A 17317-nucleotide genomic window follows, 5' to 3' on the forward strand; every position below is an offset into this window, starting at 1 on the left:
GTTGAATAGGTACTTTGGATCTGCTTCACTAGGGAAGACACAAGCAATCTCCCAGATGCAGTAGTGGCTGAAGGACCTAGGGTAATGGATGAACTGAAGGGTATTTATACTAGGCAGGAAATGGTGTTGGACAGATTGTTAGGACTGAAGGCCAATAAGTCCCTGGGACCTGATGGTCTGCATCCCAGGGTACTTAAGGAGGTGGCTCTAGAAATGGACGCGTTGGTAATTATTTTCCAAGGTTCTATAGATTCAGGGTCAGTTCCTGCGGATTGGAGGGTGGCAAATGTTGTCCCACTTTTCAAGAAAGGAGGGAGAGAGCAAACAGGAAATTATAGACCGGTTAGCCTGACGTCAGTGGTGGGAAAGACGCTGGAGTCAATTATAAAAGATGAAATTACGACTCATTTGGATAGCAGTAACAGAATAGTTCAGAGTCAGCATGGATTTACGAAGGGGAAGTCGTGCTTGACAATCTTCTTGAATTTTTTGAGGATGTATCTATGAAGATGGATAAGGGAGAACCAGTGGATGTAATGTACCTGGACTTTCAGAAAGCCTTTGATAAAGTCCCGCATAGGAGATTGGTGAACAAAATTAGGGCACATGGTATTGGGGGCAATATACTGGCTTGGATTGAAAATTGGCTGGCTGACAGGAAGCACAGTAGTGATAAACGGGTCCCTTTCGGAATGGCAGGCAGTGACCAGTGGGGTACCACAAGGTTCGGTGCTGGGACCGCAGCTGTTTACGATATATATTAATGATATACACGAAGACATTAGAAGTAATATTAGCAAATTTGCTGATGACACAAAGTTGGGTGGCAGTGTGAAATGAGAGGAGGATCTTATGAGGATACAGGGTGACTTGGACAGGCTAGGTGAGTGGATGGATGCATGGCAGATGCAGTTTAATGTGGATAAATGTGCGGTTATCCACTTTGGTGGCAAGGACAGGAAGGCAGATTACTATCTCAATGGAGTCAAGTTAGGTAAAGGGGAAGCACAATGAGATCTAGGTATTCGTGTACATCAGTCAATGAAAGCAAGCATGCAGGTACAGCAGGCAGTGAAGAAAGCTAATGGCATGCTGGCCTTCATAACAAGAGGAATTGAGTATAGGAGCAAAGAGGTCTTTCTGCAGCTGTACAGGGCCCTGGTGAGACTGCACCTGGAGTATTGTGTGCAGTTTTGGTCTCCAAATTTGAGGAAGGACATTCTGGCTATTGAGGGAGTGCAGCGTAGGTTCACGAGGTCAATTCCCAGAATGGCGGGGACTATCGTATGTTGAAAGATTGGAGTGACCGGGCTGGTATGCGCTTGAGTTTAGGAGGCTGAGAGGGTATCTGATTGAGGCGTATAAGATTATAAAGGGATTGGACACTGTGGAGGCAGGAAGCATGTTTCCGCTGATGGGTGAGTCCAGAACCAGAGGACACAGTTTAAAAATAAGGGGTAGGCCATTTAGAACAGAGTTGAGGAGAAACTTTTTCACCCAGAGAGTGGTGGATATATGGAATGCTCTCCCCCGGAAGGCAGTGGAGGACTTTCAAGAAAGAGATAGAGCTCTTAAAGATAGTGGAATCAAGGGTTATGGGGATAAGGCAGGAACAGGATACTGATTGTGGATGATCAGCCATGATCATAATGAATGGTGGTGCTGGCTCGAAGGGCTGAATGGCCTACTCCAGCACCTAATGTCTATAGATTAGATTCCCTAGAGTGTGGAAACAGGCCCTTCAGCCCAACACACCACCCCTTGAAGTATCTCACCCAGACCCATCCCCCTTTAACCCACACACCCCTGAACACTACAGGCAATTTAGCATGGCCAATCCACCTAGCCTGCACATCTTTGGACTGTGGGAGGAAACTGGAGCACCCAGAGAAAACCCACGCAGACACGGGGAGAACGTGCAAACTCCATACAGACTGTTACCCGAGGCTGGAATTGAACCCGGGTCCCTGGCGCTGAGGCTGCAGTGCTAACCACTGAGCCACCGTGCCGCCCCAAAATTTAATCTCCTCTCATTAAAAAGGATTTAAAGTCAATAGTTTAATTTCTCCTGCAACCAAGGAAGAGGAAAATCAAAACAAAAACAAACTTAAAACACAACGGAGAGCATTTCACTGGGAATGAAGCAGCCTAAAGTCAACTAAAGTCTATACGGTCAGTCACAGAGGAGAAATGAACAGGGAGGGTAGGGTGGGAGGAAGGGTATTCATATATTTGGAGCTATAGAATGAAGGAGTGAAGAGTCATGCCCAGAGATTGTTCAAGATTATGACTTAAAGCTTGTTATTCACTTTAAACACAAGATGCTTTTCTGCAAGGCATACACCCCACTCGTCTGAAGGCACCTGGTCTTTTAGGCAAGTGGTTTAATGGTGCTAGGAAGCCCAGGGACACTCAACTTAAAGTGCTCTTTGTTTTAAATAAAAGGGGTGAGCTTGCCAATGGTGACTCAAGCCTAGCTGCTGAACATCACAGGCAAACCTAAACCTATTTTTGCCCAATGTGTGAGCACTCCCCAGCGAGTCAATGGACAAGCAGAAGTAGACAAACCAGTGGATTCTTTTCTCTCTTGTTTAGATTGGGGTTAGTTGCTGTTGAATAAAGCACACCATGCAGAGGTTTTTCGATCCAGTCAGGTTTACGGCCAAACTTGTGACCCCACAACCGCAACGACAAACAAAGCCGGAGATTTAAGTTGTAGCACTGGCAGGTATAAAAGGATTCTGTTACAAATGACGTGTCATTTGGTATTTCTCCAAATGGAATTGCAAGGATGAAAAGGGAAAGACATTTACACCAACATCCTTCAGGGTCCATTTGCGTCCTAAACTTGAGTATTCAAGTCCCATGCCCAAGCCAGTAAATCCAGATAACCTTTCCCCAGGCCCACTGACTGAACACCACTGCTGAATTTTGAACGAAATACTAAACTAAGGTCATGTCTATCCTCAGGTAGATGTAAGAGGTCTTGCAACTTCATTCAACAAGGACAAAAAGGTGTTAAACTGATATTTATTCTTCAATCAACATTTCTAGAACAAATTATCTGGTCATTATCACTTTGCTGTTAGCAGGACCTTGTAATACACTATGCACTTCTGCAGTACAACTGTGACAACTAGACTTAAAAGTAGTTAATGAGCTGTACAGGACTTGAGAATGGCCTACACAAAAATAATTACTTTCCTACAATGAACACAGCAGGCCAAGCAGCATCTCAGGAGCTCCCGAGATGCTGCTTGGCCTGCTGTGTTCGTCCAGCTTCACACTTTATTATCTTGGATTCTCCAGCATCTGCAGTTCCCATTATCACTTTCCTACAATACTGTGCTGTTGAACAGGCCTTGAGGAAATATGAGACAGGCAATGCCTGTATCCTCTCGATTTTAAAAGGAGTCAGAGGTATTTTAATTGAAATATTAAAGAATCCAGAGGGGAACTGACCAGGTGGATGTGGAAAGGATGGTTCTGCTTGTGTGGGAGAATGTAGAGTTTGGGGGCATAACATAAAAAGGGGCTGCCCATTTAAAACATGGATGATGAGGGTATAAAAGATCTGAGAGAGTGGTTGCGAGAGCACGAGTGGGAATGTGAATGTCTTTGGAATTCCCTTCCCTCAAAAGGCAGTACATGCAGAATCTTGTAACGATTTTAAAGGCAGAGGTGGATAGATTACAATCAAAGGAATTAAACATCGTTGGGGATATGTAGGAATGTAGAATGAAGGTTAAAATCAGATCAGTCCTGATTTTAGGTAACAAGGTGTAGAGTGAGATGAACACAGCAGGCCAAGCAGCAGAGGAGCAGGAAAGCTGACGTTTTAGGCCTCGACCCTTCTTCAGAAAAATCACTCTTGATCTTATTTGAATGGTAGAGCAGACTTGAAGGACCAAATAGCCTACTTTTGTTTGTAGGCTCTCTCTCAAGTGTCCTATAATTTCTAAACTGTGGTTTGCCATCTAATGAAATCAAATATGTGCCAGCACAATTTTAATCCTGAACCATTAAACAGCCTTGACATTACCATTTCATTGTATTGAAGAGTTTCTCTGGAAATTCAAAAGGAAAGAACAGGAGCCAGGGCTAACTAAGAATAACATTATACTTTGATCCTCCCCGTACCATTTATCAGAAAGTGGCCATCTGGAGGAAGTGGGAAATAAAGTTTTCAGCACTCTTGACTGGTCTAATACAACAGCAGCCACCTCTTGTCTTTGACATTGTCATCTCTAATCCAGTCTATTTTATCTGCAACATCTTTCCTGACTTCAAATGAAACTCTACATCTCTTCTATTGACAAAGCTACTTCAGAAAGGTTTAGAAATGGGGGGGGGGGGGGGGGGGAAGGAAGAAAGGGAGCTGGAAAATAAATAGAGGAAGGTTAGGGGAGGGCTGTGGAAGGTAAATGGGACAGTGATAGGTGAATGCAGGTCAAAGAGAGTTTCAGGGCAGAGGAGATTGCAAGCGTGTTGCATTGGGACAGAGATCCACTGAAGTCTTTCTGGAAGGAGGACAACTTCTCTTTGACTGGCATTCACCTATCACCATCCCACCTACCTTCCCCAGCCCCACCCTTCCTCTCTTTATTTTCCAGCTCCCCTCCCCCCACCTCCCATTTCCGATGAAGGGTCCTGACTCAAAGTGTCAACATTTCTGCTCCTCTGATGCGTTCCTGCTGCTCCACACTGCACTGTCTGACTCCAGCATCTCCAGTTCTTGCTATCTCCTATTTCAGAAAGTTATACTTTTTTTGTAAATATTTCTCCCTCTAAACAGCTCCCAATAACACCCAGATCTGTCAAAAGCATGAATACGGACTATACATGTGGAGATAGTTAGAACTGCTGATGCCTGAATCAGAGATAACACAGTGGGGGGAGCTGGAGGAAGACAGCAGGCCTGGCAGCATCAGAGGAGCAGGAAAGTTGACATTTCAGGTCAGGACCCTTCAGAAATGTACGTGGAGATTCTCTTAGCATGTCTCTCAGTAAGATGAAAAAGTCTCCAAGTGATCCTCTGTTGAAGTTCTCTTAAATACCCCTTTATTTTAATATCAACATCCACTATTGTTAGCCTCAAGGATCAGAAGGAACAAGTTGCAATTGGCTAATGGCATGGCCGGGGGGTGCAAAAACAAGGTAACTTTAAAAAGGGTAACCTGCTGTAATCTAATGTAATGTCAGAAACAAAGAGTGGTGGAAGCTGATTTAGCAGGACCGTTCAGAGAAAGGAAACTGTACATATAGTTGAAAGAAAAACCTTTGCTGAAAGCCAGGGAGCGTGACTGATCGGATAGCTCTTTCAAAAAGGTAACAGTCACAGGGAGGGTCCAGGTTGCTGCCTCTTCTGCTGTAGGAAGTTATGGGCTGAACTGTAGACTTGCATTTTTAATTAAAGCACCATAAAGCAATCTATTCCTTCCCCACAATTCTCTGGTGAGCTTGCATCAAGCTTAATTACACCATTGCCAACTTCAATTCCTTTTGGCTCAGGACATTCAGCTGATGGAATTCTTCAGCTCCTCATCTTTCCCTTTCTCAAATCCTCCACCTTTTCAAAATAAAAATTGGGGGATAACTCGTCACCATGTCTTGAGTGGCTTTTGGGCCACTTGATTTGTGTCCTAGCCTTTAGCTCTGCACTCGATTTCCTCAAAATAAAGAGGCTGTTAGTAAACCAAATATCCAATTAACTTAAGGGTTGTACAAGTACATTGTAAAGACACAACAAGCTTCAAACGCAAGCTGACAAACAAGACAGAGGGAGGGAGAGGGAGAGATTTCAAAAAGATTTCATTCTGGTAAACTGGGGCAGGTGCATGGAGAATTACTGACATTTAATCAGTTTAGAGAGCTGAGCTGCACATTATCCAGCCCTGCTCAACCACCAGCAGAAAGGTGAAGTCAAAATCAGACAGCCAGGACATTCGAAATAAAATCAGCTCAACACTTTCGACTGAAGCCCCTTGCAGTTTGCCTCACGGGTCATAGAGGAGCTTACAAAAGGCTGGACCTGAAATTGTCCCCTCCCCCCAGCAACTGATTTGATTCCGGGTAGCTAATAATTTAAAATAAAACTGGGGTTAAGACTGAGAACAATAAAAAGCACATAACGAAAAAAAGGGGAGGGGGGGGGGAGAAACACAAGCGAGATAATGCAGTCAGGAGCTGCATCATTCTGTAGTCTCTCACTCACCCAGGCTGGAACAACCTTCCCCATCATCCTGCTCATTCATGGTCGCGCCTCTATTGTTCCTCCTCAATTTGCTGTGGAAAAGCAGGGAGAGGTGACAAGCGCCTGCCTGTCTCCGGGGAAGCAGGAGCTCGTGTCTAATTCCGCTACCTCTGAGTGAAGAACAGTAAAGGATGTCATCCGAGGGTGTACGCAGTTTAAATCCACACGTGGAGCGGAGCTGCAGTGCAGAGGCTTCACATTCGCTGATGGAAAATACTCTGGACTTCTAACGAGCGATACAATATATAACCTCACACGCCACGGTAACACGGGACGGGGAACAATTAAAAACGGAAGAAAGGAAATACTAAGAAAGGGGAGAAAGAAGTGATACTTAATGAAACAAGAGAATTTCACTATGTTAACGCGCTTGTTGCACGACTATAATTACGCTCTATCCAAACGGGGTTAAGCAACAGTCTTATACCACTGACGTATTATAGAACTGCAATTCTGGGTTATACGATTACACTACATTTCAAGAGTTATAAGAGGATGAACTGAGGATAAAGAGGTTGACTGTTGGATTATATTTTTAGAGCACCAAGGGAGGCTTATTTTTCCAGGCATGACACGCAAGATTTGTCACCGCTTCTTTGGAAATCTACATTTCGGGACTGCACACTTAAAAATCATAAACAGCCTAAAATAGTCAGTGACAACACTGCCGTTCAAACATGTAAGAAGCAACGCTTGCTTACCATCTCGTCCACACAATGAGACTGGCCACTGTACTCAAAACTCTGCAGCTTGAACCTTTTCTGAACAATGGCTCTATTGCTATTCAGTTCCACTCCAGCTCACAGGTACATGTACCTGTAATAAATTGTGCTCCTTCAGCAAGACCTGCAAGGCACCATCAATTGATTCCGATTGATTTAAATCAATCGTGCTTCTAAAAAGCAAAACTTGATGTCAACATTTACCTCCCTTGTCTTCAGGATCTTGGAAATTTGCTGATGCTTTGGCCACAAAACTTGTAACCACATTGGGGTAGGCTCAGTCAGTGAATACAACTAGTATAAATGCTAATTCATAGTTTTACTCTAGCAGCGCCAACAAAACTACCAATGTGCATTGTTTGTAAACGTGAGAAAGTTAAATCCTATCAGAGATGATCCAGAGGAGTTATATCTGGCATTGCCTATTACAGGGGTATACAGCACTGACCATCAGTTTATACTAACAGGCCTACAATGAATGCTGCATCAGCCCCAAAATTATTTCTGCACTGGTGAACATCATGCAATGGTCCACCAGTTCAAAATGGCAACTTCAAAACAAGACTGACCCTGACAGCATGTTTTAGAAAAACAGCTAACCATTAGGTTAAAATGTTTCAGTAGGAATAGCAGTTCTTTCGGGAAGTATTTTAAAACAGAGGGGAAATGTTCTTGAACACACATTGCATCATTTAACATGCATTTACTGTATATTATTGCTGCACTGTTCCTCAAGTATAGCTTGTCAAACATCTGTTTGTGCCATGCTAAAGTATCTATGTTGTCAGTTGTCACTCATTGAGGGTACCTGGGAATCATCAAAAACATCTCATGAGTGAGGGATTTTATTCAGAGGATTAGTTGAAGAAGCTGTTTTTTTTGTCTCCAAACAAAAGGAAATTGAGGCAATGTGTGATAGAGGTATTAAAAAAGTGAACAATTTAGGTAAAAGTAGATAAAGAAAAGTTGTTACCACAAACAAGGGGACACAGATTTAAGATAACAAGGTGTTGGGCTGGAATGAACACAGCAGGCCAAGCAGCATCAGAGGAGCAGGAAGGATAACAGTTCAGGCCTAGTCCCTCAAAATGTCAGCGTTCCTGCTCCTCTGATGCTGCTTGACCTGCTGTGTTCATCCAGCACTACATCTTGTTATCTCAAATTCTCCAGCATTTGGTGGTTGAGCGGAGCTGGATATGCATCTGCAGTTCCTACTATCTCTGATGCAGATTTAAGGTTTGGACGAGAGCATGTGAAGGACAACTTTTTTGTATTTATACAGTGAGCCATGTTGACCTTTGAACTTTCCACCTGAAATGGGACAGCTATTTCATGTGAAAATTGAATCGGAAATTGAGGGAAATAACACTGGTTCAGCTGCGGGAATAGACCACAGGTATGGGACTGACTAGACTGCTCCAGGGAAGCACGGGCCTTGGGAGGAGGCCACTATTAAGGCTTAAATTGCAGAGTACTTGGAAGTGCATGGTAAAATAGGGCAGAGTCAACACAGTTTCATCAAGTGAATGCCCTGCCTGACGAATCTGGTAGAATTCTTTTGAAGTGGCAATGAGCAAGTTAGACAAAAGAGATCCAGTGAACGAGATCAATGTTGATTTCCAGAAGGCCTTTGACAAGGTGCCACACGGGAGGCTGCTAAATAAGACAAGAGGCCACGGTGTGTGAGGGATCTGGTAGTGGCATGGATAGAGGATTGGCTGTCTGGTAGAAAGCAGAGTGTGGGGATAATGGGGTCTGTTTCAGGGTGGCAACCAGGGGCTAATGGAGTTCCACAAGGGTCGGTGTTAGGACCACAACTATTCACATTATATATTTACAGTCTGATTGAAGGATAAGAGGGCAAGATTGTAAAGTTTGCAGGTGATGTATATTGGAGGGACAGGTAGTGTTGAGGAAGCAGAAAGGTTGCAGAATGACTTGAACAGGCTAGGAGAGTGGACAACGAAGTGGCAGATGAAATACAATGTGGGAAAGTGTGAGGCTATGCACTTTGGCTGGAATAAGAGGCATTAACATTTTTTCTAAGCAGGGGTTCTAACCAAAGGGTTTGGTGATCTGAAGCACAAAGGGACTTAGGAGTCCTAGATCAGGGTTCTCTTCAAGTTAACATGCAGGTTCTGGTGACAGTTAGGAAAGCAAATGCAATGTTAACATTCATTTCAAGAGGGCTAGAATACAAGGGCAGAAACGGACTACTGGGGCTGTAGAAGGCTCTTGTCAGACTGTATTTGTCTGTATTTGAGAAGATGTTTCCACTAGAAGAAGAGAATTGGACTACGTGTGATGGGATAACATTTTAGAAGTGAGAGAAGGAGGATTTCTTCAGCCAGAGGGTTAAGGGGAGGAGGCAGGAGAATGGGGAAACATGTCAGATCTAGTCGAATGACAGAGTAGACCTGATGGGCTATGATCTAATTCTGCTCCTTTATAGATAAATTGGCCTCCTCCATGTAGTAATAAACTGCAACTACATTTGATCACACTCAAAACATTGAATGTGGTTTCAAAAAATGTAAGTCATGAACAGGTTTTAGACAGATCTCCTCATGAAGATGTTGCCTGAAATTATTTAAGCAATTCTCAACAGCAATGGCTTTTCACTGATGTTAGCTGGGTTCATACGTTTGCAAACGTCAAGAATAGCCTAGATATTTAATGCACGTGACAAACCAACCACATCACCACAATACCTGGGCAGTTGTGGGCTGTGTCTATATTTTATTCAACAAATCAGAAGACAATGACATAGCTAAGTAGCAGGCTGATTAAATCAAATAGTGTGCTTGAGTGGCTCCAAAGATACCGGAAATTTAGTTTACTGCACCCAAATTTTGGGGTTAGCAGGTTGTGGGGATTTGAAGTCTCTCTTTCCAGAGACTCAAGCACAAAACTCAAGCTAACATGGAAGGATAGCACGGATGGAGTTTTGCATGGTTTGGGAGGTATAGTCTTTTTGACAAACATTAAATAGAGGTCCCATCAACTCGCTCATAACCCAGGGAATCATTCAAGATGCTGGAAATGTATTCTCCCTGGTGCCCACTGTTTCTTAAATCTGTGGTTGTGATTTGAACATCAGGCTGTTTAATTGGTTTGCTCCTTTGGATACAAACTGACGATTACCTTCCCCAAATTTCATTTGTACTTCAGCGGCTCTGGTAACAATTAGGGTGTCTTAAGTTTGTAAAAAGTAGGTGCATCAATTGAATTTTCTTTAAGTTATTTAAACACTTTAAATATATGGATACGCTGTGTTCCTATATACCACGAAAAACTGAAAGGCCCGATACTCAGCTCACTGAAGCATTGGAAAAGAAACTGAAAATCAGCCCCACAGGGTTGATTTTTAAATTAACTTCCTGTGTAGTGCAGCCAAACACTTCAGAGGCTAGCATGCTGGTGTTGTGCCGATTGAAGCACTAAGCTAAAGCTACGCACATGGAACATGTCCCCACTTGTCTAATTCATCAAATGCAAAACTTAAATTCTCAGATCAATGGCACCCTGTATACAAATTGAAGAGTTGCGCAACAAACCAACCAAGTGCCGAGTTGTTCAATGATTTTTGCAGTTTCTGTGCTACTCAGAGATAAACTACCAATAAAGAAATAAAACAGGTAATTGAGGGAAGCTTAACCAGAAAAAGTGTCAAGTTATGTAAGGTTATAATGCATCAGTTTCAAACCTTAGATGGATACACCTCACCTTCATCCCCATTTCTTCATTATTCATGACACATTCTGCTCTGATTTGCTAAACTGTGATGCTGCCTTGATACTGACACAGGAGCTGTTCTTAGCTTGATCCTGAGAAGATCACAATGTGTTTTGTTGAAAATCCTACACTTTGTTTTTTCTGGTACCAGCCAACTTGGTTAATAACTGTTAAAACATATTATAATGAATACTGAATGAACAAAATCTAAGGTCAGTGGTTGTGAATGCGTTTTTGGTTTAGCCTCGGAGACTGTTTCATGAGGTATTGTGGTTAAAAAGTTTTTGATTTCAGCATTACTGCAGATAGCCTGAATCAATCTTGCCTCAGGTCTGTACAAGCTGTCTCTCAAGTTCACTGCTGTTGCAATACTGCAATCCTACTGACTTCGCCTTTTTGTTTTATTCTTTCTGACTTCTTTACAAAAGGGAGTAAGACAGCAAGACAACTTTTTTTTTGCAACTTAGTTTGTCAGTGACAACATCACTACCTGGCCAGCATTTATTGCCCATATCTAGTTGCCCTTAAAATGTGGTGGTGGTGAGCTGCATCCTTGAATAGCTGTGTGTTGACCCACAATGCTGTTGCTAAAAGGTAATTCCAGGACATTGACTTGGTGACAGTGAAGGAACTGCAATATATTTCCAAATCAGGATAGCGAGTGGCTTGGTGGGAACTTGCAGGTGGTGACGTTCCCACGTATCTGCTGCCCTTGCCCTTCTAGATGGAAGTGGCTGTGGATTTGGAAGCTGCTGTCTGAGGATCTTTGGTGAATTTCTGCAGTGCATCTTGTAGATGGTACACACTGCTGCTAGTGAACGTGGATGGTTAGGGAATGGATGCTTGAGAAGGTGGTGCCGCTCAAGCAGGCTACTTTGTCCGGAATGGTGTCAAACTTTGAGCGTTGTTGGAGCTGCACTCATCCAGGCAAGTGGGGAGTATTCCATTTTACCCTGGACATGTGCCTTTAGATGGTGGACAGCTTTTGAGGCATCAGGAGATACGTTACTCACCGCAGTATTTCTAGCCTCCAAACTGCTCTTGTAGCCATTGTGTTTATGCAGGGAGTCCAGTTGAGTTTCTGGTCAATAGTAACCCAACAATGTTAATATAGTGGGGGATTCAGTGATGGTAACACCATTGAATATCAAGGGGCAGTGATTAGATTGTGTCTCTTATTGGAGGTAGTCATTGCCTGGCATTTGTATGGTGCCTGTGTTACTTGCCATTTGTCAGCCCAAGCTTGGATACTGTCTTGATCTTACTATATTTGAACGTATCTGAGCAGTCACAAATATTGTGCAATCATTAGCAAGCATCTCCAATTCTGACTGATGGAGGGAAGGTCATTTGATGAAGTAACTGAAGATGGTTAGACCTAGGACACTACTCTGAGAAACTCCTGCAGAGATGTCCTGGACCCAAAATGACTGACCGCGAACAACCACACCTGTCGTCTTATGTGCTGGGTATAGCTCTAGAGGGTTTGCCCCCAATACCCACAGATTCCAGTTATGCCAGGGGTCCTTGATGCCACACTGTCAAATGCAGCCTTGATGTAAACGGCTGTCACTCTCACCTGACCACCATCTTTCAAAAAACAAAATTTCCCTAAATCAACAAAATGAACTGTGACTTGGGAATATTTGCAAGGACTCCTTCATTAAAGGGTTATTAAGCAATCACTGAATTAACTAGAAACACTTAAGCCAATAAAGGGCTGTAACTTTGTTAATTATGTACTCCGGAAGCTACTGAAATTTATATAAATTTCATAATGCATACATAATTATGCAATTAACACAAGGCATGACCCAACACAATAAGCAAACAAGAAGTGAACCTAACAATTTTAAAAAAAGTTATTTAAAACTGTATTAATACCAACTACCATTGAGGCTGTAATTCAATCTTTGGAATCAAATTACTATTATGAGCTGTCCTCCTACTTAGAATGTCAGCTAAATCCCTCACATCAGGTAACTGCATTATAATTAATCTCAGTTGGCTATTATTATTCTCCAACTAAACAGACAGCTGTAATTTAGAGGGAGTAGACCCAAAGTCATGGCCTCTGTGTAGGGACAGCTTTTTGGGGTCGGGGAAAGAAAGAGAAAAGAATTATTTATTCAGCAAGAGGGTGGTTATTCTGTGGAACTCATTGTAGAGACTAAGTCATTGTGTATTTAAGACAGACTGTGAAGATAGGTCCTTGATTAGTAAGGGGTCAAGGGTTATGGAGAGAAGGCAGGAGAATGGGATGGAGAAATATATCTGTTATGATCATCTGGTGGAACCGTTTCAATAGGCTGAATGGTCTAATTCTGCTGCTATTCTATGGTCAGGGAACGTGTGCTTGTGTCAGGTAGGATTCCATAACTATAACGATGACTATATCAGACTGTTCACTGCCTTGTCTCAGACGACTCTCTCTATTTTGGCCTGTCCCCACATGGAGGGGACAAGGAGGACTTTGCAGGGTCATCAAGGCAGAGTTAGTTATTGCCATTTCTGCATAAGGTGGTTTTTCCTCATTTCATTGCTTTGAAGCTTGTGGTTGATACAACTGAACAGCTTGCTGAGCTAGTTCAGAGGGAGGTCAAGAGTCGACCAATATCTTTGATAGTCTGCATTGCCCTTAATGGGCTTTACACACTAATTACTCAATTGGAAACAGGTTGTTTCTGGTGGTAGTTAATAGATAACAAGAAAAACCACACAGGTGTGTCTAAGAGCATTTCTGGACATAAAAAGAATCACTGTGGTTGTTGAGTCATGTGCTGGCTAGGTAAAGTAAGATTTGTTTTTTTCCACTCCCCACATATTAGTGAACCAGAGATTGTTATCTCAGTACAAACTGCAGGTACTGGAGAAACTAAGATGTAGAGCTGGGTGGGTCTAGGCCCAAAACATCAGCGTTCCTGATCCTTTGCTGTTTGGCCTGCTGTGTTCATCCAGCTCTACACCCTGTTATCTTATTAGTGAGCTGGTAGGTTATGATGATAACAATAGTTTTTAAGGTCAAACTAACAATTTGAGATTTTATCAAGCTCCATTGGCTATAAATAGCCTCCAAATCTTGGTGGATGTAGAACACAGCATTTGTAGGCAATTATGGAAATCTACAGGATAAGTAGGATTGTGCTAGTTGGTGATTTCAGTTACACTCAGGTTGACTGGCAGATTAAAACAAAAGAAGAGTGTGAGAAGCATGGAAGGGGAGAAGTTCCTGTAATGATGAATTTTCTGTAACAGCACATTTCCAGTCCTATGACACGTCAGATTAGGATGTCTGGTCAGTGCAGACTAGTTGGATTGAATGGTCTGTTTCCATGCTGTGTGACTCTAAGGTTTTAGAGTAGATTTGTAGTTCTGGTTGTGGTTGGTTGGCTTGCTGAGCTGGTTTGTTGTTCCACAGAAGTTTCATTACCTTGCTGGGCAACATTATCAGTGCTGCATCCGATGAAGCGCTGTTGTTTTCCAGCTTGTCATTTAAACTCTGGTGTCCGTTGAGCTGGATTACTTCACATCACAACGGAATGTATGCGGGGTCTACCTCTGTTTATTGACGGCTTTCTTAGTGGAGAACCAGGGTTCTAGGAATTTCTGTGCTTGTCCCAGTCAAACTGGTTCTCCTTTATCCATGTGGATGGAGATGAGTGAGTATTGGTAGTGTCTTTTTGTTGCCAGTTGATGTTTGTGTATCTTTGTGGTTAATTTCCTTCCTGTTTGTCCAAGGTAATGTTTGTTGCAGTCTTTGCAGGGAATCTTGTACAGGACATCGGTTCAGTCCATTGTGGGTAGTGGCTCTTCGGTCTGGGTGAGTAGTTGGCACAGGGGTTGAAGTGGGTTTGTGCACTACTCTGATGTAAGGTAGTGTGATGTGTGTGTGTGTGTCAGGGGTATGTAGTATCTTCCTGGTGTCATTCGTGTGATAGGCATCTTCTGACCTAGTTTTTTGGCTATCCGTTGTCTTGACTCTATGACTGAAATCCCAGGAGTGGTGCTATACCTCTACAAATTTATGGGTCAGACCATATTTGGAGTATTGTGTTCAGTTTTGAACATCTTATTTAAGATGCTGCCAGATCTGCTGAGCCTTTCCAGCAACTTCTGTTCTTGTTCCTGATTTTACAGTTATTTTAGCTATTACCTTTTTAAATAAGGGAAGAATGTTTAAAGCCCTGGAGCAAGTGCAAAGGAGATTTACTGGACCAATCATAAAAATAAGGCATTTTAGATGCAGTTTAGAAGGAAGATTGGAGAGAATTGGGCTTATTCTCCTTGGAATGGAGAAGATTGAGATGCTTCAGTGAGGTGTTGAAAAATTATGAAAAACTTGGACAGGATAAAGCATTCCACCAGTTGGTAAACAAGGGGTCAAAGTGGTCAGCAAGACATTTAGGAAAAAGATGAGGAGAAACTTCTTTATTCAGTTGTTAAGATTTGGAATATGTTACCTGGGAGAGTGGTGGAGGCAAATTCCATGGGAAGTTTCAAGAAAAGAACTGGATAGACATTTGAAAAGGATAAATTTAGAGGGTGGTGGAGATAGGTTTGGAGAACAAGACTAGCTAGGTAGCTCTCTTTTGGGAGCAGGTAGAGATATAGTGGGTCAAATGGCTTCCTTCCATACTGTAAAAGTTCTAGTATTCAATTCTCATCTCCTTTTAAAAATGAGAACATTATATGCTAGAGGTAGTATGTTAGCATGGATAGAGGACTGGCTATAAGACAATAACTAGTTCAATAGTTGGCCCACAATTATTTATAATATACGTGACTTGAATGAGGAAAGCAATATACTATTTCCAAGATTCCAGGTGATGCAAAAATTGGTGGGAAGACAAGTGGAAAAGTTGACACTGTCTGCAGAGGGATAAAAACAAATCAAGTGGACGAGGGAAAGGCTTGGCAGATGGAATGTATGGTGAGAAGTGACAGATTATGTACTTTGGCAGTGATAATAGCAGAGTATTATATAAATTTTAAGACTGAAGGAAACAAAAACACGGGAATTTACGAGCCCCTGTGCATCAATCACAGAAAGCTAACATCCAAGTTCAGCAGGTAACAGGGCAGGCAAACAAACGTTGGCCTTAGTTTGAAAGGAAATAGAATAAAAGTGGGGACGTTTTGCTTTCTTAAAAAAAAAATGACTGTGATTGCACCTGGGAAAATTGTGAACAGTTTTGGTCCCCTTTTATTTGAAGGGAGATACACTGGCTATAGAGTCAGTCCAGAGAACATTGAATAGTCTCTCCACACTTGAGATGGCTCTGTCTTAGCGGGAGAGGTGGCTTGGAACTGTACACATTAGGATACAGAAGGCACGAGATTGTACTGAAAGATGGGAGATTTTTATAGGACTTGACAGTATTGATGTAGAAAAGTAGCCTCCCCATTGGAGAGTATAGGGCCAGATAGCAAAATCTCAGTATGAAAGGGTAACCTGAATATCTCTCAAACCTACATCACGGCCTCCTTTTAATCACCACATAAGATCACAAGACTGGGGAGCAAAGGCAGCCATTTTGCCCATTGAGTCTTTCCCTTTGGTAATCCTCAACTCCAGACATTTTCCCCATATCTTCAATTCCTTACTGATTTTTAAAAAGCTGTCTACATACATGTTTTGGAATTGTGACATAGATCTGGCTGTTCCTGGTGAAGTTTTGCTCCTAAACCTTCAGCTGAATTTCTAATGACAATAACTGATTTTTTTAATATAAAAATTGAGCCGAAACAACGGTAGACATCAACGTTTTCTTAGTCGTTCTCACTAATAATTCCAACATCATTCTGGTGTTCTAAAACACACAGGTTGCTAAGATTTGCCATACCCAAAAAAAATACTTTTAATGGCTTTACTCTTCTGAGCATCAACCATGAGGTCTTTGTGGCTGACAGTGTCCCAGGAAATAATCTACACTTTGGAGAATTTTCACTTTCTGTTTTAAAGCACAATGCCTTTTCATTGGCACTTGCCAGAATATTCCTGTGAAGCATTCAGTGAAAGCCCAGTTTTTCAATAGTTAAGCTGAACACTTGCCATCCACAAATACGACATGTTACTGCCTCCAGTTGTGCAAGGTAACAAATTCAAATAAGAGCATAGGCTAGAGAGTAGCACCCAGGCTTGAACACTGTTTTTGTTTCATGACTAGGGAAATGACATCTGTTCTATGGTTTTTGATTTGTTTTATTAAGTGATGTAGTATCTCAATAAGATAAGTGTAATGCTGTGTTCGGTTTCTAATTATCTGAATTCTTCAGAGGAATTGTAATACCCCCTTCAAAAGGAGCACTTACTTGGTTTCAATGTGACTCAGTTCAGTCGGATGCTTCAGTTGTTGAGTGAGTTCAATCACAGAACAAACTTCTAACTACCCCTCAGCATGTCTGTTGCTTCTTTATGGCTTGGCAAGAAACATCACAATCTGTTATATTTCCAAATGTGTTCAGAATGTATTTACTTGTTCAGCATCTGACTTAGTATTCAGTTTAAAAGTTATTTTGTGCCTCAAATTATTCTCTCCACTATGTCCAATTACGTGTTCTAATTGATTCATTTCTGAAATTAAATCCTCCTGACCACATTGTTTCT

At 42.2% G+C, this 17317-nt stretch overlaps 1 protein-coding gene across 4 annotated transcripts in view; it reads right to left on the reverse strand.

The window, feature by feature from the left end:
* The window catches only part of LOC125460455 (solute carrier family 12 member 7-like), a 224314-nt gene that overhangs the window by 120470 nt on the left and 86527 nt on the right, over positions 1-17317 (reverse strand). Inside the window, exon 1 of one of the 4 annotated variants that reach the window (XM_048547991.2) lies at positions 6215-6688. The exons of the other annotated variants lie outside the window; for them this stretch is intronic. Coding sequence (XP_048403948.2) covers positions 6215-6254 — 40 coding nt within the window. The 5' untranslated portion in view covers positions 6255-6688. Of the gene's footprint in view, positions 1-6214; positions 6689-17317 lie in introns of those variants that run through there. 4 annotated transcript variants of the gene reach the window in all.

Source organism: Stegostoma tigrinum, chromosome 2, assembly GCF_030684315.1.
Source record: "Stegostoma tigrinum isolate sSteTig4 chromosome 2, sSteTig4.hap1, whole genome shotgun sequence".
NCBI classification, from domain to species: domain Eukaryota; kingdom Metazoa; phylum Chordata; class Chondrichthyes; order Orectolobiformes; family Stegostomatidae; genus Stegostoma; species Stegostoma tigrinum.